Below are 22,506 nucleotides of genomic sequence, written 5' to 3'. Positions count from 1 at the left end.
AAGAAAATAAGGTGATAATTTTGGAAGAAGTGTGTAATTTGTGATGGGTTTATGTGGTTGATGCTTGAGCATCAAAGAGATGACAAGATAACATAAATGGCTTACAAAAAGTTGACCTTCAAAATTTCACAATATTTTTCTATGAATGTAGTGCTCACCTTCATTCGTGTGGTTATGAAATTGGGGGGTGGGGAAGGGGGCTTGCAGTTAAGATGTACCTTACAAGAAGCACCAATTTGCAGAACGGGTAAGGGAGTGCATTTACAAGTGAAACTGGCATGAGGGACCTGTGTGCATCATGAAACACTTTGTGGCTTGCAGAGTATAAAATCAGTGGCAGTTTACAAACTTCATAATTTTTAAAACTTTAGATTGCACAAAGCAGTATATCAATGGCAGTCAGTGAAAACCTCATAAGTCCATCTGTCTGTGAAGACTTGTAATTGCTGTAACCAGTGACTCCATAATCAAAGGAAGATTTGAAAGTGCTCAGCTTTCTCTAATCTGTCAATAACTGGACTTCTACTATACAGTTACACATGTAGCAGCTTTCTGTCTTGCTTTACATTATTTTTAAGAAACCATTTTATTTTTTAAGAAACTGTTTTTGCTTCAGTTGCAGAATTTAATAAAATTGACTTATGAGGTTTTCATTGCATACCATTGATATGACAAATGCACATTATTAAGGAAGAATGAAGCACATTTTACCAATAACTTTCCAAATTTTTGTACACGTGATAAATGGATATAGTCTATTCGACCCTTACACATTGTAAAATGTCCTTTTAACAGCATCTGCCCCCCCCTTTTTTCCCCTCCCTCTCCCCTGTAGGTGTATAATTTCCAATATAAAATGAACATTTAAAAAAAAAAATTATCCTGGCTGGCTTCTATGCTTCTCACCTTATAGTTATAAACATTGATCACTGCTCTCTCTTTTCAAATATTTAATAATCCCTTTTTCTTCCCTACAGGAAGTGTTGTGAGAAGCCTCCTGCTCCATGGTGGTATGCTGTTGAAGAAGAGATGAAAGCAGGATACCTAACTGTGCTGAAGTTACTGAGCAAAAATCGTAAAGCTTATTCAATGCTCAGATGCAGTCCAAAGAAACACTGTGAATACCATCCCAATTTAATAGATGGTGATAACATAAATACACATTCGGATCCCACTGCCATTGGAAATATGTGCTTGGGTGAAAAGACTGACTCAAATTGTGAAGACAACAAATTTCTCAGTATTACAGATCTGCATGTTGAAAATGTGGAAGTAAAAATGACGTATGAAGTTGATGATGACAACAATGAATTTTTGGCAGATTCAAAACGTGATAATATCTGTGCCAGAGATCAGAGATTGTCAAATCGTGAATATAATTTGCATAATAGCTGTTCAGAAGAAAAATGTTTTCCTCACTCCCAAGGGCAAAATGTTGTACCATACCTGTCAGGAAACTCTCTTAGACTTTGGCGAGAGAAGTATAACTTAAAAGAATGTTCTGTTCGCGTAAAGGACTGTGTTTCCAAGTACTTGCAAAATTCACTTTTCCCAGTTAAAATTGATGTTCAGTGTGCTGAATTATCTGATACATCTGCTTTCGATACTACTAAATCGCCTTCCAAAGTGCATCAGGTTTCACTTGCGACACCTACAAGTGATTCTGGCATTAGCAGCACTGATGAAGAATTGAAAATTTTGGGGGGAAATGATGCAGAGGAGCTGAAGGAACATGCATTATCATGTTTGGGTTTTGTAGCTTCCAGCCGTTTGCTGTCATTAGAACAGTGTAGCAGCAGCAGCAGAAGCTTTGAAAATTTTACTGAGGCCAGTTCCAAGAAATTGTGCAGTGACGATGTACCAAAGGATGAGTTCCTCGAATGCAACTGTTTGGAAAATTTGAAACACAAGTCATCCTTAACATTTCTGTCTGTAAAAAATAAAGTAAATTCCAGTGAGTACACATCAGTTCTGCAGTTTCATCAGGAAATGGAAGACATCCTAAATAAATCTCACTGCTCTGATTTACTTCAGCTATATTATCATAATATGCAGGAAGTTTTCCCATGGTTTAACCCTAAATTTGCACGTGTTTCAAATAATCCTGTTTCTGAACGTAACTCACAACCAAGTAAGAGGAGAAGAATCATTTCAGAAAAATCTGGCAGTGATGATCATAATAGTTCAATGGAAGTGTCAATATTGGATGATTCTTTTCATGCTGTTCCTGATAAAATGTTAGGGAAATCCTTGGATGATTTCTACAGCGGGTATTCTGTCCAGGATAATAGAGTTTGTGTCCTTTGTAAAGGTGTTGGTGATGGGTTGCCCGCTGAAGAAGGCAGACTTTTGTACTGTGGACAGAATGAATGGGCACACACAAACTGTGCTCTGTGGTCAGCAGAAGTGTTTGAGGAAATTGATGGATCGCTACAGAATGTTCACAGTGCAATGTCTCGAGGCCGTCAGATACGATGTGATCATTGTGGAAAAAGAGGTGCAAGTGTAGGATGTTGCACACGAAATTGTCCAGAAACCTTCCATTTCCCCTGTGCGAGGAAAGTGAATTGCACTTTTATGGATGACAAAAATGTTTTCTGCCCATCGCATGCAAAAGGTGCCACTGGTAAAGTTCTGCACAATGAATCAGATTTTGAAATATGCCGCCCAATTTATGTGGAACTAGACCGTAAAAAGAAGAAGTTTGCTGAACCTAAAAAGGTTAGGTTAATGATTGGTTCACTTTCAGTTGAAAATATAGGAGAATTTGTTAGTGAAGTTTCTGATACTCCAGAGGCTATTATACCAAATGGGTTTTCATGTACAAGATTATTTTGGTCTTCAATAGAACCTTGGAGAATAGTTCGATATCACATTAAAACTGTGCTATGTAATAAAAACGAATCTCAGTCTCCCGACTGTGGAAAAAACATGACAGTAGATCATAGTCAAGAAAGGCATGTAGTCGAGGAAAAACTAAATGAAATTTCCAAATGGAGACATGAAATTAAAACAAATGACACAAAGAATCTGAAAGCTAACTCAAAATTATCTTTTAAAATTAATCAGAAGAAATTTTCCAAATTTAAAAGACGAATTCCGTACCACAAGTATCAGAATAAGCGAAAGTGTCATTCACTTGATGATAAAATTGTTTATCAGGTTGTCAATTACATGTTAGACATAGTGAGCAATAAAGATTTTGATGAGAATTCACTTCATGACTCACAAAGTGCAGCTGATCATTTGCCTCCTGAAGTAAAAGAAGCTGTCTTTGAAGATCTGCCTCACGACCTTATAGATGGCATTTCAATGCAGGATGTATTACCTAAGCTGATGATATATGAAGAAATGGGAGCTATGGAGAAAAGTGATGGATTTTATGGGAATGATCCATCAGTGACAGAAAAAGAAATTAGTAGTACAGATGAGGCTAATCTAGTAAATAATCACCATATGGGAAATGCCAAAAAAACTGGTTTTCTAGAAGTGAGTGTGCAAGATCAAGATGATTTGTGCCACAATAGCACTCTTTCAAAGCAAAAGTCTGCAGAGAATGCTGGTTTGAGTAAAAATGAAGTAAAACGAACTAAGAGAATGAAAATGAGAAGAACAAAGCAAAATAATGTTGTCCACATTACATCTGATGAACCTCCTAAAAGACGGAAACGAGCGTGTAGTACGACATGGAATTGTAAACCTGATGGCAACTACTCTTCAGCATACAAAAGACGGAAACTATCTCACACCGTTGGAAGGAGTGTGTGTGAAAATCCGTTTGTTGTTGTTGTTGATTCAGATGCATCACATACTTTGCAGGAATCGCGCTTGCCAGAATGTGTTCACGTAACACTTTCACGATCACTGCCGTTGGGTGTTTCATCTACTGCAACTGAGACACCTGCAGAACTCAAGTGCGGAGTCGATGAGGAGTCTCCGTCGGACAGCAGTAAGGGGAAAGTCACACTCAGAAAGGAAGAAGGGAAGGAAAACAAATTCCTACCTTGGAACGGCCACCCACAAACACGATTCCTCCAGTTAGATGGTACTGTCGATCCCTTAAGTAGCAGTGGCAGTGAAGGTGGTCAATCTCCTCGTTCTGATGATGAAAAGCTGTCAGACTGTGCTTACGAAGCAAGTTCCTCATCACTGAGAAGTTGCGGCCAATGTCAACGTTGCAGTTCAGATTTTAATTCTGGAAGTAATTTTGGAGCTGTTTGTAACTGTAGCTCTATCTCAAGCCAGGCGCACGGAAAGAGTTGGTGCAAGACATATGATACTGAAGAAGAGTCAGTGTGCTGCTCTCAGTGTCGCTGTACCTACAGGACAAAGAAAAGTTTTGAGCGCCATTTGTCAACATGCTGCAATGATTTTATGCTTTCGACAAGTGAAAGTGATTCAGAAAATACACGCTCTAGTGAGGAAGAATGCACCAAAAAGCAGCAGTTTGATACAACTGAATCTTGTTGTAATGTAGGTGAAAGTGTTCTGGGAGAGACTGATGCCACAGATTTGTCTGTGCGGAGTGAAAGTGTTGAGTGCTCTGCTGCACCACCTCAGAACTCACCTGTACAGTCACCAGCTCCACATTCTGCATTTCTTGGGACAGTACTTCCTCCCACACAGCAAAATGCGGTTCATTGTGTTTCTGCAGAGCAGACAATGATTGGTTGTACGCCATCTTTAGACATGTATGGGACACAGCCAGGAGGAATGCATTTAGCTGGACAGCCTATGTATATTTCAAATTACGAGACAGTAGTCAGTAATACAGTTATGTCTTCAAGCCAACTTGTCTCTGCTGCTCTACCCGGTGTGGTTGCTGCGAGTAGCAGTTTTTCGGCAACTACGACACAAGTGTTTCAGGCTAGCAAATTAGGATCTGTAATTGAATTAACATTAGAACCTGTTGTGGAAGTCCAGCCAAGTTACCTTATTATTAACCAACAAACTCCTATTTCAAATTCTCCTGTTAGAAATACAGAGTATGTAAACTGCCCACCTTCGACTGTCAGCATGCAAGTGCCTTCGTATGATCACTCTTTCTTGCCAGTTCAACAAGTGTGCACAGAAGATCAAGCTGTTCAGTACCCTGAATCATCTAGCACGTGTACATCAGTTACGTTAAAGACAGTTATGAGAAGTGAGAATCGCAGGCGAACAATCCCTGAAGTGACAAAGATTGTGACACCCAAATGTGCGAGCACCAGTGTTGATGTGGCCCCTGAAATGTCTAGTGTTGAGACTCCTAGGTGTGTGAACAGTGGTGGGCATATGTATTTTGAAATGTCAAAGGTCATGACACCCAGATGCGTGAGCAATAATGGTAGCCAGAATTCTGAATTTCCAAAGATCATGATGCCTAGACGTGTGAGCAGTAGTGTTGGCACAGATCATGAATTTCCAAAGATCATGACACCTAGACGTGTGAGCAGTAGTGCTAGCACAGATCATGAATTTCCAAAGGTCATGACGCCCAGACGTGTGAGCAGTAGTGTTAGCACAGATCATGAATTTCCAAAGATCATGGCACCTAGCTGTGTGGGCAGTAGTGTTAGCACAGATCATGAATTTCCAAAGATCATGGCACCTAGATGTGTGAGCACAGATCATGAATTTCCAAAGATCATGGCACCTAGATGTGTGGGCAGTAGTGTTAGCATAAATCCTGAATTTCCAAAGATCATAACACCTAAATGTGTGAGCACTGGTGTGAACACATCCTTTGATATGTCAAATGATAAAAAACCTGAATATCCAAAGATAATGACACCGAGATGTGCTAGCACAAAACCTGAATTTCCAAAGATCATGACACCAAGATGTGTTAGCACAAATTCTGAATTTCCGAAGATCATTACACCTAGACGTGTGACCAACTTCGGTAACGCCGTTTCTGAATTTCCGAACGATTCTGAATTTCCGAAGATCATTACACCTAGATGTGTGAGCAAGTTTTCTAACGCCGATTCTGACTTTCCGAAGATCATGACGCCCAGACATGTGAGCAACTTTGTTAACGATGATTCTGAATTTCCGAAGATAATGACACCCAGACGTGTGAGCAACTTTGGTAACGCTGAATCTAAATTTCCGATCGATTCTGAATTTCCAAAGATAATGACACCCAGGCGCGTAAGCACTGGTGTCAACACGCCCTATGATAAAACAAAGATCATGAATCCTAGACTTGGTGTCCACACACGTTTTGAAATGGCAAGGATTATAACACCTAGGTGTGTGACCAGTGGTGTTAACACGAGTCCTCCTGCGTCACCTATCAGAAATGCTTGTGACAAATGTTCAGGCAAGTCACAGTCTGACCGTGAGGACTGCCTTATCCAAGCAGAGCAGCAGCTGTCTGAAAACAGTGGACATCAGATATTCTGCACATGTCTGCAATCTAATACCACTATCCTTACAAAGCGTGCAGGATCAGTGTCAACAAGAAAGAAAAACCAGATTTGCTGTTCATGCGTGTATTGCTATGCATTTGATGTTTGTTGTGCATGTAAGAAGCGCTGTGAGGCAGCAATAGTAGGACAAGTGCTGACGCATGTAGTAATGGAAGACGGGGCTCTCAGTTTGAATCAAAAATCTTCGGATATTCCAGCACATCTGACAAATAATCCTAGTGAATTGTGGGTAATCGATAGAGAACCTGACCACAGTCTAGAAGTTAGCACAGAATATAATGAACCAAAATGTATTGCTAATTTGCTGAATCAAGCAATTAGCTATAACCACAATCCTTCCTCTAAAGATCAACTTTGCAATAATGATATGTCCACGTTCAATACATCAGCACCTACAGTCATCAGTAGACTCCCTGGACACAAAGTAACAGAATCTCCCTGCAGGAGGGAAACACTGTCACATGGAAAATACAAAAGATTGGCTACTAGACAAACCAGTCCAGTTAATGATAATTCAGTTGAAGAGCCAGATAAAGAAGGGAACGGCAGGTCAGTGTTACACATTACTGACGCAATCCCACCCTCGAAAACAGTTGTAAACAGACATAATAATATCAAAGTTAAAGCTAGTAATTTATCTGACAAATTGTCTTCATCAAAACCTATTTTGCAAAAGCAGGGAAAGTTCAGTACATCTCTAACAAATGATGAAAGCCGTATTTTGAAACTGCAGAATGTTAAGTATGTTGATGTCACAGAAAGTGATACCTTTGCAGAAGCTGTACTTGTGAACAGAGATAAGGAGGAGGAGGATGTAGAGTGTACCTCTGGAATCAGCTTGGACCGTTTTCCAAAAAGAACACCTTCATCAGAATGTAACACTTCTGTCAGCAGCCCACAATATGATGAACAGAATGTGGCACGGCTGTACACTCAGAAAAATTGTCCAGAAGAGAGGAAATCCTTTTTCACATGCAACACTGTTCCACAAGTAAATTCTGATGTGTCTGTATATAGCAGTGACACTGAAAAAGAAAGAGCAGCATCTTCATTGACAAAAGATGACTGTGATGGCAGTAGCTGTGGCGGCGGCGGCGGCGGCGGCGGTGGTGATAGTGGCGGCGGCGGCGGCAGCAGTGGTGGTGGCGGTGGCAGAAGTGCTACCAATAACAGCGGCAACTGTATGGATGTCAGTGATGAAGATAATGCTGGTGATGCTTATAGCGGATTTGGACCTCCAAGTGACTGTAATATTTGTGGCAGTATTGAGAAAGACAGTAGGCCAGATATACGTGATTTGACTACTGAAAAGAATGTCGATGACACTGGTACTACCGGTTACAATGATGAAGAGGATGACGATACTGAATGTTGTAAAGATGACGACGAGGAGGAAGAGGAAGAAAATGGTGACAATGATTGTGACGAAGGTGACGAGGATGAGAATGAAGATGATAGCGGTGACGAGGATGATAATGGTGGTGATGACAGTAGGGACACGTCTCTAGTATACTGTAATGGAGAAAATTCTGAAGAAAAATCATCTTATATTATGTATGAAATCTGTTCTCAAGATGGTTTTTGTTGCACTTCAAAATCGTTTAGTGAGGCATGGCAGAAAGTGTTTGACGCTGTTCAGAATGCTCGAATTGTGAACAAAATGCCACCACTACCACTGAATTCATTTAGTTTGACGCAGAAAAGTTTACAGATTCTCGGCTTGAAGCATAATGCTGTTAGATATCTCGTTGAACAATTACCAGGAGTTGGTCGATGTGTAAAATACAAACCTCGTTACCACAAACAACGGACATTACGACCAGAGGATGACTTGGACACTTTGCCACCTCCTAATAAAAGTGGATGCATTAGAACTGAACCTTTTAAATCTCGAAGACCTTATGACATGTTCAGTTGGCTGGCCTCCAGCCACAGGAATCCTCCGAAATTTGTTCAACAAAATGACAGCAAGTTAATGAGTAACAGGTAGGTTTTGTGGTATATTGTAGTGTCATGCTTTTATGTAATTACTTAAGTAGTAATATGGTATTGAAAAAATCCATTGTTCCTAGGTGGAATAAAAACAACAGAAAGAGTAAAAATAACAACTCACTGTATAAAGTTCTGAGCAATAACGGAGGCACCAATAAGAAAAAAAGAAGGGGGGGTCATCCATTTGGACCAAGACACCCCCTCCCCTCCCCCCCCCTCTCTCTCTCTCTCTCTCTCTCTCTCTCTCTCTCTCTCTCTCTCTCACACACACACACACACACACACACACACACACACACACACACACACACTCACTCACTAGCATTGAAGGTGACATGCCCAAGAACTGAGGTGTATGTTCAGTCGTCTGTATGTGGCTTGGTTATCTGGTAAGAGGCTATCTTTACTCTTTCCAATGTTTAAATTCTATTTATTACAAATATGCTGTAATAGTAACTAAGTGTGACTTTATTAATCTATTCTATCTAACCAATTTATAATTTCATGATATCATCTGCTGTTAAATTGGGGGGGGGGGGGGAGGGGGTGTTGAGGGGGGGGGGGGGGGTTCATCACATACACTGTAAAACAACTACTTCTATTAAGCACTAATATAGAAATAATTTTGACAGTTATGATACAATAACCTCTCTATTATTGTAACATAGCATGAGCAAACAGTGCATCTGGTACAGAAAAGGGAAAAAAAATGAAAATTGAATTGAGACCTAACAAGTACCACTGGGATAAAAACACTGTGGGCTTTACAGATGTGTGTTGGTGTGTAAGAAAGCCTGTGCAGAGAAACTGTGAACACTCTCTTGTTATACTATGATCCGTTTCTTGTTTTCTCTATAAACTGCAGATATGGAAAATTTAGTTCATTTTGAAGCAATGCAGAATACTTATTTCCATTCATAAGGATGCAAATAGTCATCACATTCACAGCGGCTTAGATGTGATAAGTACATAAAAGAAACTGTGAAACTTGACTTTTCTCTTTGGGCCATTCCATGACAAGTGGTCAATTTTGGAAGTAGTTCACTCATGAACATCACTGATTTAGCTGAAATTTTTGTGTGAACATTCACACATGTTCCCAATGAACACACTTTTGCTAATATAATACTGGCAGAGATATAGTCATTTATTTGACCCCATAGCACTGCTTTCAACAGAGTATCCCTGACTGTTTGGCAGTTTTGATGCATAGTCTCCAGCAACTTGAAAGAAACAAAAACTTGGCCACCTTGTACAACTTTTTGCACTCTCTTAAGCAAAATAATAACACAAATTTTTGATCAGTTTTTGTGTGGATAATGTGAAGCAAAGTAAGTTGGGGGGAAAAAGGACACTTGTGGAGAAATATGAATTTTTGCTTTTTATATCTCTGGATGTAATTATGGAATAAGCTTGAAATTTGCACATAATAACTTAGAATATAAAATTTCATTCCCCTACTGCTTTCCAATAGATTACAAACTGAGGAAAACGTTGACATACATTGGAAAAAAAACTGCCAAGAATGGCTTTTTTTAGCCCATTCATCATTAGTTTTTACTCATTGTTGAGTGTCGTGACCTCATTTGCTCATTCATTCTTATGTAGTTGAAACTTTAGACAGATGTGTCCTTTCACAGCAATCTTTGGCCTTTCTTAATATCATGTGAAGTGGCAGGCTGGTAATCTTCTTCGCTTGATCCAACCATCTGTTCGCTGCTCTCCCACGTGATCTCATGCTGTCAATTTTTCCCTGCACGTTGGTCTTCTCTAAATTATCCTCTTTCCTTCTGAAGATGTACCCAAGGAACTGAAGGTATCTTTGGCTGAGACGAGAAGATAACCTTCTTGTGATTTTAAATTCTTCTATTATTTTGTTCTTTTTTGTGTCCACAATACATGTAGCATTTTCCGTCAACACCACATCTCGAAGGCATCAATGCGGTTCTTATCACTACCTTTCACAGTCCAGATCTTCCATCTGTATAAGAATACAGGAAACACCAATGCTTCTACCAAGCACATCTTCATTGTCTTGGATATTGCCTGATTCTGCCATATCTTAGTGAGTTTGACCATTGCGGCTCTGCCAAGAATGATTTGTCTTCTTATCTTTTTATCACACTTTCCTTTGGAAACTGATCAGAATGCCTAGGTATACATAATCACTCACTATCTCCAGATTCCTTAAGCATCCCGTAAGTTGGTTTTGATCGATGCCTTGGTGATTTATAACCATTCTTCTTCTTCTTCTTCTTCTTCTTTTCTCCCATGTTTATCTCTAGGTCAAGGTTTAGACTAATATCTCTCACTCCTGATTACCAAGTTCTTCCTCACGTCCTGCTATGAGTGTAGTATCATCTGCAAAGCATAAATTTTTCTGCTGCCAATTGAAATCCCAACATCCCAGCCATCCAGCACTCTCCTGGTTACACTCGCTGCATAGATATTGTAGAGCTGAAGTGACAGTATGCAACCTTATCTGACGCTGTTGGTCACATCGAAAAATTTCGAGTATTCACCATCTACTTTTATGGTTGCAGTATGGCTACTATAAAGACCTCTTAGTAAGGATACCAGGTGTTTTGGAGCCCCAGACTTATTGAGCTAGAGCATATATGCTTGATAATATTGAAATCGGGTGACTTGTTGACAGGGGAGATGTGACAATTCGTCCTCATGTTTACAAAACCAGTCCTGGATGATGCAAGCTGTGTAAAAAGGGATGCTGCCAACTTGGGACACAGCAACACCATTGAGGAACAACCATTGTTCCATGGGATGGACATGCAATCCTTGGGAGTAATGTGAGCTTGTAGATTACCCACATGGGCCATGCAGTACCACAATATGGCTGCTCAAATCATCACCGAACCTCTGCCATGTTTCACTTTTGGGATATAAACTCAGTTAGAAGTTAGAAACAGTGTGAAGCAAGACTCATACAACCAAATGACTTTCTTCTTTTGCTTTACAGCTTCAGCACCACATTTTCCTGTTACATCCATTTGCGTCACTATGGAACTCCTTTCATTTTGTTTTGGTTCTGATACGGTTGATGAGTGTGACATTCAGTTCTGCAGCACTTTGCATGGGTTGTTCCCTTATTTTCCGTCACAATTCTCTTCAGTGGATGCCTGTCACAATCACTCAGCACACACTTCTGTCTGCATTTTGACTTAGCAGATGATGATTTTCCACTTTCATTATGTGTGGTATAAATCTTCTATATGGCGACTCTCGAAATGTGAGACATTTCAGGTACCTGGTTACAGAATCATCCACCATACTAGCACCAACAATTTTCCCATGTTTGAATTCACTTAGCTGTGAAATAATGCACTCACAACTACAAAGTACACTGTTCTGTAAATGACTGACCATTGCAATGCATTGAGAACATTGCACAAGTGCTGTTCATGGTCAAATATAACAGCAAAACCTGAAGGCTTGATTGGTAACTGCATTTGTGTTCAAGTGTGCATTTCTCTTTGTGTTTCCATATTTTTGTCCAACCATGGTATATTTCCGATAATTATGCACTATATAATACTTGTGTGAAGAAGCAAGTGTGTATGTAATCACATCTCTCTTCAGTCCGCCATAGAGCACTACATGCTCCTACTTGGAACTGTGATAGCTGCAATGAGTAGAGATGACACATCAGGATGTCAAAAGAGTGAAACAGATACAGAATCTTTGCCCTCAATGACCGTAGCTACTGAAATATGTTTTTATCCAGTCAGTATTTGTTTGAGCACAGCATCCAAAGGGTGCACTGACAAAGACTGAAAATCTCAAGTGTGTCCAACTTTGTCACAGCAGGGATGAGTAAAAGTTACAACAGTTAAAAAAAAAAAAAAATTCTTCTGAGATATGCAGATATGCATGGAGTGGTTTAATCCCTTCTTCAAACATGGGAATCATCTTTCTGAGACTGGTATTACTGCTTAATCTGGATATACTTATTCTTAGAGGTGGAATGCAACTGTTTTACTCTGTCTTCCTTCTTTTTCTTCTTCTTCTTTCAAAAAATATTTTATTACCCTTTGAATTATTATTATTGTGTTCTTTCTTATTAACTTCTGTTCTGATAGGGGCAACACTATGCTTTGCATTACATGGTTTTTATATTTTCATGTGCTCTTTGATTCATGGTAGAAAGTTAATTGGTATTTTAAGATGTCATAGAATATTCCTGCCAGACAGTATGTGTAAATGTAATGTGTAATAAAATAACTGAAATAGTGAATTATTATTTGAATGTTGCAGAAACATGTTGCGTTAAACTTTGAAATAAAGGATAGCAGTTAGAGTGCACTTATTGCTGGAAGAAGTGCCAAAAAGTAATAGACATTCCCAGAATGATAGATTGTGTGGTAACAGTGAGCTACTTTGCTTATTTGTATTTACACATTGCATTAAAATTGTAGGCAAAGTTAATTCACAGTTTAGATTTTGTATCTTGAAAATCATCCACTGTTCTGTACAACCTTTCTGCATTTTCTTCCTTTATGATGATTAGATTCTGTGTTAAAGGATTCAGTATGGGGTACTCTTGAGTTGAGTGTTGGATACAAAAACGAAGGGGATATGATTGTTTTCATTTAGCCCACACCAGGACTTTGTAATTTTAACATGATGTTATCATAATACAGTTTCATTTTTGAGTATTGAAATATCTTTAATTTCAGGCGTGCAACGAGCTCCAACCTGCCAATGGCTATGCGTTTCCGGAATTTGAAACGAGCAAATCCAAACAAAGCTGTTGGTGTTTACCAGTCGCATATTCATGGAAGAGGACTGTTTTGTCTGAGAGATATTGAATCTGGTGAGATGGTTATAGAGTATGCAGGTGAAGTCATTCGTTCAACTCTTACAGAGAAGAGGGAGAAATTGTATGAATCAAAAGGCATTGGTTGCTACATGTTTAGAATTGATGATCAGTTAGTGGTGGATGCTACTATGCGTGGCAATGCAGCAAGGTTCATCAATCATTCCTGTGATGTAAGTAAAGTTTTCTAGTTTCATTTATTATATCTTTGTAAACAATACATATTGATTATTATAAAACCTTTTTATTTCTATGTATCATTTAATACAGCTAACATTTTGATATTGTCGTACTTGTGGTCAAATAATGGTAAGAGATCTATTATTTCCAACAAATAAACTTACTTGCAACTATTCGCTGAAACAGGCATTGGATGTTAACGTCAAGAACTGATTTCTTAATTTTCTATTTTTAATTTTGTCTTCCCCTCCCCTCCACCCCTTCCTCCTCTTATGAGAGGTATAGGTAAAAATGAGGAGATGGTTGAATGTATTGATGGTATGTGTGTGACAAAAGGACTTAACATTTACATATTTACACCAGTGGGCAGCATGCATTGTATAAAGGGGATGGGGGTATGTGGTGTACCAGAATCATTTCTCCACCTATTATTCAATTCATAGATAGTTTACGAGAATAACAGTTTTTGATACCCTTGTAATCAAAAGGATAGTTGCTACTCACCATATTGCGCTATATGCTGTAACACTATAATGGTGAGTAGCAACTATCCTTTTCATAATATTGTCATTACTGTATCCTGGATACTCCATTATTTAATTTTTGATGCCCCCTCTTTACAAGCCCAAATTTCCTTATTTTACTGTCTAGTTAATTAAGTAATACCCATCTTCCACAAGGTAATAGAATTAATTATTCATATTGTAATGTAGACTACTAAAGTTTCAAAAGTGAGACACATTCGTAGGGTCACCCAACAGAGTTTATTGAACATCTTTGTGATGCTCTTGGATTGACTAAGTAGTTTTTTGTCAAGAGAAACCAGTGGCTCTATCTAGACCTAGTTGTGGTGGCTATTGAATAATTCCTAAATGTGGTATTTAAAGCTCTGACAGAACGTAAATAATTGAGGAGTAAAGGAAACAACTCAACGAGTAGCGGAAGTGTTGAGTCCTCAACAGGCACACATTGCCATTGTGGATATTTTATGGATGTTGATCTATTCTCATTTGTACTTTTTTTTTAATGAAATTCAATCAGCTGTATGCATTTTAGTTCTTTACGAATCCCTATGTACGTCAGAGAGCAAGCTCCATCTTTAACATTTAGATTTTAATGGAGATCCATCATCGTGGTTAGGTGGATTTGTCGCACCTCTGTTTAATAGAAACTGAACAGGAGACAGGTACCATGAATGATTTTTCAGTTTTTATAAACCTACAAGAAAGCTTGACATGTATAAAGTATTAGAGCATACTGAAAAGTAAATACAGTGTTTTGGCCTCAGAAGTGGCTTAGAACCATGCTTCAACATACACTGCGATAAGGAAAATACAAAATCACAAATTTCATTCTCTTCTTGTGGTCGTAAATCAAATTGCTTCTGTCACACAAACATTTTCAAGCAATAAACATCTCTTCTTGTGGTCATAAATCAAATAGCTTATGTCACACGAACATTTTCAAGCATTAAACAGCTTTGTCATCCATTTTCAATAATGGTTAACCCCTGAAGAATTATAAGATACTCCTCGAGATGGTGCTTTGACAAATGAAATCACAGTTAATTCTAAAACTACACACGAATGGGTTTTCCAGTTCTCTTAATTCAAATATATTTACGTCTAAAATTTGAATTATAAGCACATAGACACACAGTGCATATGCACTTCACCCTCAGCTCTTCATGACTGCCTCTGCTAACTCAGAAGATCTTATCTCATTCAACTGTTTATTGATCAATAACTCACTATCTTTTTCAATAGCAATGATTGTTGAAGTATTAGCATAATCTTTTTCCTGTTTGCTTGTGAGCTTCTGACAATCCTCCAGGATACTCTTGTAGGTTCTTCCATTGTTGATGCAAAGTTTCCAATTTTGATATGAAGTTTTCCACCTTTTGTATCACAGTGTGTTGTTTTTCCCAATAAATCACTTCCTGCACTACTAGTGTGGCCTAAGATGCACAGTTAATTTACATATGCCCTAATTGCAGAGAAAAACAGTTGTTTGGCAGATGTCAGTTCACTTCCAGTTATTTGAAGTGAGGAATACACAAGTAGACATATAACATGCTGTAAACAAATTAAAAAGATATTGCACTTGCTAATGACTGTTACTCTTGCTCAAAAGTTTAAACTAAGGAGATGGACCGGGTTGGTTCGTAAAACGACTTGAGTCAATCTGCCCTGTCTCTACCTGTTTTGAAATCGCTGACCCCTCATGTCATCTGACCTATACCAGTGAAGGAAAATTAAGGAAATTGAAGTAAGCAATCTACCTACATTTAGGCAATTGATGAATTTATCATGAAGTTAATGGTATTCCCCCCCCCCCCCTTATTTTGAAGGCCCTGGCCCCTGGTGCCTGTCCCGTTTTCCTGATGACCCCCAATTTCATGAAGCTTGTTTTTACACGGAACCGAACTAAAAAAGAGGGTACCCAAAAATCGTCAAAGATTTAAAAAAGTGCCATATAACACACAACTAGCTTAGGTCTTTGATTCATAATCTAAATGTCTTTGGTCCTGGGTTCGATCCCTGCCACTGCCTAAATTTTGATAAATAATCAGCATTGGCGGCCAAAGATTTCCGGCATATGAAGTCAGCCTCATTCTGCCAACGGCCTTGTCAAAGAGGGCGGAGGAGCGGATAGAGGTTCAGGGCACTCTCTTGTCCTAGGGGTGGGAAATTGCCCCTAAAGGCGGAAGAATCAGCAATGATCAATGACATGAGGATGCAGAAGGCAATGGAAACCACTGCATTAAAGACACGTAACGTGTATCCACGGGACATGTGGCCTGTAGTTGAAGAAGTGTCATGATGATCTCTCCATTGGCAAAAGATTCCGGAATAGTCCCCCATTCGGATCTCTGGGAGAGGACTGCAAAGGGGGAGGTTACCATGAGAAAAAGATTGAATAATCAATGAAAGGGTAATGTTCTACGAGTCGGGGCGTGAAATGTCAGAAGCTTGAACGTGGTAGGGAAACTAGAAAATCTGAAAAGGGAAATGCAAAGGCTCAATCTAGATATAGTAGGGGTCAGTGAAGTGAAGTTCAAGGAAGACAAGGATTTCTGGTCAGATGATTATTAGGTAATAGCAACAGCAGCAGAAAATGGTATAACAGGTGTAGGATTCATTATGAATAGGAAGGTAGGGCAGAGAGTGTGTTACTGTGAACAGTTCAGTGACCGGGTTGTTCTAATCAGAATCGACAGCAGACCAACACCGACAACGATAGTTCAGGTATACATGCCGACATCGCAAGCTGAAGATGAACAGATAGAGAAAGTGTGTGAGGATATTGAAAGGGTAATGAAGTATGTAAAGGGGGACAAAAATCTAATAGTCATGGGTGACTGGAATGCAGTTGTAGGGGAAGAAGTAGAAGAAGAGGTTACAGGAGAATATGGGCTTGGGACAAGGAATGAAAGAGGAGAAAGACTAATTGAGTTCTGTAACAAGTTTCAGCTAGTAATAGCGAATACCCTGTTCAAGAATCACAAGAGGAGGAGGTATACTTGGAAAAGGCCGGGAGATATGGGAAGATTTCAATTAGATTACATCATGGTCAGACAGAGATTCCAAAATCAGATACTGGATTGTAAGGCGTACCCAGGAGCAGATACAGACTCAGATCACAATATAGTAGTGATGAAGAGTAGGCTGAAGTTCAAGACATTCTAAGGAATGACGAGATACGTTTGAAGTTCTCTAATTCTATAGATACAGCAATAAGGAATAGCGCAATAGGCAACACAGTTGAAGAGGAATGGACATCTCTAAAAAGGGCCATCACAGAAGTTGGGAAGGAAAACATAGGTACAAAGAAGGTAGCTGCGAAGAAACCATGGGTAACAGAAGAAATACTTCAGTTGATTGATGAAAGGAGGAAGTACAAACATGTTCTGGGAAAATCAGGAATACAGAAATACAAGTCGCTGAGGAATGAAATAAATAGGAAGTGCAGGGAAGCTATGATGAAATGGCTGCAGGAAAAATGTGAAGACATCGAAAAAGATATGATTGTTGGAAGGACAGACTCAGCATACAGGAAAGTCAAAACAAAAGCAACGGTGGTAACATTAAGAGTGCAATGGGAATTCCACTGTTAAATGCAGAGGAGAGAGCAGATAGGTGGAAAGAATACATTGAAAGCCTCTTTGAGGGTGAAGATTTGTCTGATGTGATAGAAGAAGAAACAGAAGTCGATTTAGAAGAGATAGGGGATCCAGTATTAGAATAGGAATTTAAAAGAGCTTTAGAGGACTTACGGTCAGATAAGGCAGAAGGGATAGATAACATTCCATCAGAATTTCTAAAATCATTAGGGGAAGTGGCAACAAAACGACTATTCATGTTGGTGTGTGGAATATATGAGTCTGGTGACATACCATCTGACTTTCGGAAAAGCATCATCCACACAATTCCAAAGACGGCAAGAGCTGACAAGTGCGAGAATTATTGCACAATCAGCTTAACAGCTCATGCATCAAAGCTGCTTACAAGAATAATATACAGAAGAATGGAATAGTAAATTGAGAATGCGCTAGGTGACGATCAGTTTGGCTTTAGGAAAAGTAAAGGCACGAGAGAGGCAATTCTGACGTTACTGCTAATAATGGAAGCAAGGCTAAAGAAAAATCAAGACACGTTCCTAGGATTTGTCGACCTGGAAAAAGCGTTCAACAATATAAAATGGTGCAAGCTGTTCGAGATTCTGAAAAAAGTAGGGATAAGCTATAGGGAGAGATGGGTCATATACAATATGTACAACAACCAAGAGGGAATAATAAGAGTGGACGATCAAGAACGAAGTGCTCGTATTAAGAAGGGCATAAGACAAGGTTGTAGCCTTTTGCCCCTACTCTTCAATCTGTACATCGAGGAAGCAATGATGGAAATAAAAGAAAGGTTCAGGGGTGGAATTAAAATATAAGGTGAAAGGATATCAATGATACGATTCGCTGATGACATTGCTATCCTGAGTGAAAGTGAAGAAGAATTAAATGATCTGCTGAACGGAATGAACAGTCTAATGAGTACACAGTATGGTTTGAGAGTAAATCGGAGAAAGATGAATGTAATGAGAAGTAGTAGAAATGAGAACAGCGAGAAACTTAACATCAGGATTGATGGTCACGAAGTCAATGAAGTTAAGGAATTCTGCTACCTAGGCAGTAAAATAACCAATGACGGACGGAGCAAGGAGGACATCAAAAGCAGACTCGCTATGGCAAAAAAGGCATTTCTGGCCAAGAGAAGTCTACTAATATCAAATACCGGCCTTAATTTGAGGAAGAAATTGCTGAGGATGTACGTCTGGAGTACAGCATTGTATGGTAGTGAAATATGGACTGTGGGAAAACCGGAACAGAAGAGAATCGAAGCATTTGAGATGTGGTGCTATAGACGAATGTTGATAATTAGGTGGACTGATAAGGTAAGGAATGAGGAGGTTCTACGCAGAATCGGAGAGGAAAGGAATATGTGGAAAACACTGATAAGGAGAAGGGACAGGATGATAGGACATCTGCTAAGACATGAGGGAATGACTTCCATGGTATTAGAGGGAGCTGTAGAGGGCAAAAACTGTAGATGAAGACAGAGATTGGAATACGTCAAGCAAATAATTGAGGACGTAGGTTGCAAGTGCTACTCTGAGATGAAGGGGTTAGCACAGTAGACTGATGACAAAAAAAAAAAAAAAAAATTATTGAGAGCATGTAATGTTCCTTCAAAATCCTTTGCCTGCATATTGGTGATAACTGTATCTGACAGATCCCAAGAACTGCAATATTTCAGCCTTTTCTTAATGTGATTGTGTAGTTGATACCAACATTGTGGTATATGTCTGTAACAGTGTTGACATGTTGATCCTACCTGCTATTAACTGCATATGATATTAATGATTTATCATTAGATTTGGCTGAAAACAATAACAGAATGATAAAGGAGCCAAATTACAATGTTTGAGAATGAGAATGAGCATTACTGGTATCTGCAAAATGGAGGTCTTCCCAAAGAATTTCAAATACAAGAAAGAAAACAAAATAATAATTTAATATTAAATGCATACTAATATAATAATGACCTACCAGAGCTGCATGTTACATTTTATCTACTGCTACCAGTTTCAAGTGATGGCTCCCTCTCAGGCAACAGGTAGATACATAAAGCTATTGTCAGCACACATATATAAACCGGGTGATCAAAAAGTCAGTGTAAATTTGGAAACTTAATAAACCACAGAATAATGTAGATAGAGAGGTAAAAATTGATACACATGCTTGGAATGACATGGGGTTTTATTAGAACAAAAAAAAGTTCACAAAATGTTCAACAGATGGCGCTGGACAGCAAAACGTCAGTGACTGCACATGACAATCATGTACGAGGGTCAGTCAAAAAGTAATGCCTCCTATTTTTTTTTCTACGTTTAATTGTCAGGAAATTTAAATGCAATTACATAGGTTGAAAACCACAACATTGAGGATCATTTTGTCATTTTTCAATGTAATCTCCGCCCATCTCTACAGTTTTGGTCCATCTTTGAACAAGGGCATGTATCCCAGCACGGTAAAAATCACAGCTCTGCTTCCTAAGCCATTGACACACGGATGTTTTGACGGCCTCCTCATCTTCAAAATGAATCCCACGATGAGCTTCTTTTAGTGGCCCGAACAGATGGAAGTCTGATGGTGCCAGGTCAGGGCTGTATGGGGGATGAGGCAAAACTTCCCATCCAATTTTGACAATCTCGTCAAAGGTGTGACGACTGGTGTGTGGTCTTGCATTGTCATGCAAAAGAAGAACATCTGCCATTGATTTTGTTGGGCGAACTCGCTGAAGACGTGCTTTAAGTTTTTTGAGGGTTGTGACGTATTGAACAGAATTTATTGTGCATCCCTGCTCCAAAAAATCAACCAGAATCACACCCTCTGTATCCCAGAAAACTGTTGCCATAACTTTCCCTGCCGATCGCACAGTTTTGAATTTTTGCTTCCTCGGCGAGCTTGTGTGACACCACTCCATTGACTGCCTCTTTGATTCGGGTTCAAAAAAATGCACCCATGTTTCGTCCCCGGTTACAATTTTTTTCAGAAACTCATCTCCCTCCAAACGGAAGCGCTGCAAGTGTTTGGAGGCTATTGTTTTCCTTGCCTCTTTATTCTGATCGGTTAACATTCTTGGAACCCACCGTGCACAAACTTTTGAGTACCCCAATTGTTTAATAATCGTGATCACACTGCCTTTACTAAGAGAAATAATGCGACACACTTCATCTGCAGTCACCCGACGGTCACCACGAATGACGTCATCAACTTGCTGAATGTCGTGTGGAGTCACTGCACTCACCGGCCTGCCGCTCCGCTTTTCGTCAGTCAACGGTGTTTGCCCTTCAGCTTCCTTACAACGACGAACCCATCGTCTAACAGTGCTGACATCCACTGTCACAACACCATACACCTTCTTCAGTCTTTCATGAATGCGTATGGGCGTTTCACCTTCTACATTCAAGAATTCAATCACACAACGCTGTCTCAAACGAACATCGATGTCGGCCATCTTACAAACTTCTGCTGTGCTGCCACCTGTTGACACAGAAAGTTACTACTGCAGTGGATTGCAGAAGAAGGTTTGAGGAATGGCGCCAAATTCAAATTTTTCACTTAACTTAATTTTTTTAAGTAGAAAAAAAATGGGAGGCATTACTTTTTGACCGACCCTCGTATAAAAGGAGCTGTAATGAGAGAGAGAATCAGATGCACCAGTAGTCTCAGCATGTTGACGTTACCTGAAAAGACACTTTTAGTGAAGCTGTATTATCAGAATGGGGAATGTGCTAGTTCAGCGTTACGATCCTATCGCCATAGGAAGGGGATTCGAATGGGTACAGGTCTGTTGACAAATGCAGCTGTGGCGAGAATGATTTCGTAGTTCGAAGTCACGGGTTGTCTAGATGATAGACCCCACAGTGGCACAAGGCGTAATGCTGCTGAGACAGTTCAGGAAGAAATGGAGACTGTAGCGGGTTCATCTATGCACAGGGAAGTCAGCACTCGTGCAGTCGCACATCACACCGGCATTCCATACACTACTGTTTGGTTGACACTTAGGCGTACCCTCTGATGCTATCCGTACAAAATCCATCGGCATCACTTGATCTATATGACACTTACCATACTCAAACAGAATTTTAAAGATTCCCAAATTTGTGTTTGTAGATTGTGCGCTACATTTCTCAGAAGATTGATTGTTTTGGGCAGTGTGGAGTGATAACTTTCACAACACAGTTCTTCATGATTATGATTATTTTTTAAGAACTAGTTTTCACTAATAAAAGAAGAGCTATCAACTAGAGAACACCAGTAGCCTCTTCACCTTCCCTCTGTCTTTCTAGAGTTGTGGCATTACATATATCCGTTATTGCTTAATAATACAGACAGTATATTGGGAAATAAAGTCATGTGTGGATGAGATTATTTTTATGCAAGATGGTGCACCTCCACACATTGCAAATCCAGTAAAGCAGATGCTGAAGTGCCGTTTCGGAAATGCTAGAATTATTAGCCACCATTGCCATACAGCCTGGCCATCTCAATCACCTGATGTTAATCCTTGTGGCTTCTGGCTGTGGGGCTGCATGAAAGACGTTTTGTTCAGTGTTCCGATAGCAAAGTTTAGCTGCATTCAAGGCACACATTTGTCTACATCTACATCCATACTGTGCAAGCCACCTGACAGTGTGTGGTGGAGGGTACCCTGAGTACCTCTATCAGTTCTCCCTTCTATTCCACTCTCGTATTGTTCGTGGAAAGAAGGATTGTCGGTATGCCTCTGTGTGGCTCTAATCTCTCTGATTTTATCCTCATTGTCTCTTCATGAGATATATGTAGGAGGGAGCAATATACTGCTTGACTCCTCGGCAAAGGTATGTTCTCAAAACTCCAAGAAAAGCCCATACCGAGCTACTGAGCATCTCTCGTGCACATTCTTCCACTGGAGTTTATCTATCATATCCGTAAGGCTTTTGCGATTACTAAATGATCCAGTAATGTAGCGCGCTGCTCTCTGTTGG

At 39.5% G+C, this 22,506-nt stretch overlaps 1 protein-coding gene across 1 annotated transcript in view; it reads left to right on the top strand.

Moving 5' to 3' along the window:
- The window catches only part of LOC126297969 (histone-lysine N-methyltransferase trithorax-like), a 118,992-nt gene that overhangs the window by 77,498 nt on the left and 18,988 nt on the right, over positions 1 to 22,506 (top strand). Inside the window, exons 6-10 of the mRNA XM_049989285.1 lie at positions 978 to 3,545; positions 3,612 to 4,112; positions 4,203 to 7,492; positions 7,619 to 8,402; positions 13,103 to 13,415. Coding sequence (XP_049845242.1) covers positions 978 to 3,545; positions 3,612 to 4,112; positions 4,203 to 7,492; positions 7,619 to 8,402; positions 13,103 to 13,415 — 7,456 coding nt within the window. The remainder of the gene's footprint in view (positions 1 to 977; positions 3,546 to 3,611; positions 4,113 to 4,202; positions 7,493 to 7,618; positions 8,403 to 13,102; positions 13,416 to 22,506) is intronic.

Source organism: Schistocerca gregaria, chromosome X (genome assembly GCF_023897955.1).
Source record: "Schistocerca gregaria isolate iqSchGreg1 chromosome X, iqSchGreg1.2, whole genome shotgun sequence".
In the NCBI taxonomy this organism is placed as follows: domain Eukaryota; kingdom Metazoa; phylum Arthropoda; class Insecta; order Orthoptera; family Acrididae; genus Schistocerca; species Schistocerca gregaria.
This window is presented reverse-complemented; position numbering and strand designations above follow the sequence as displayed.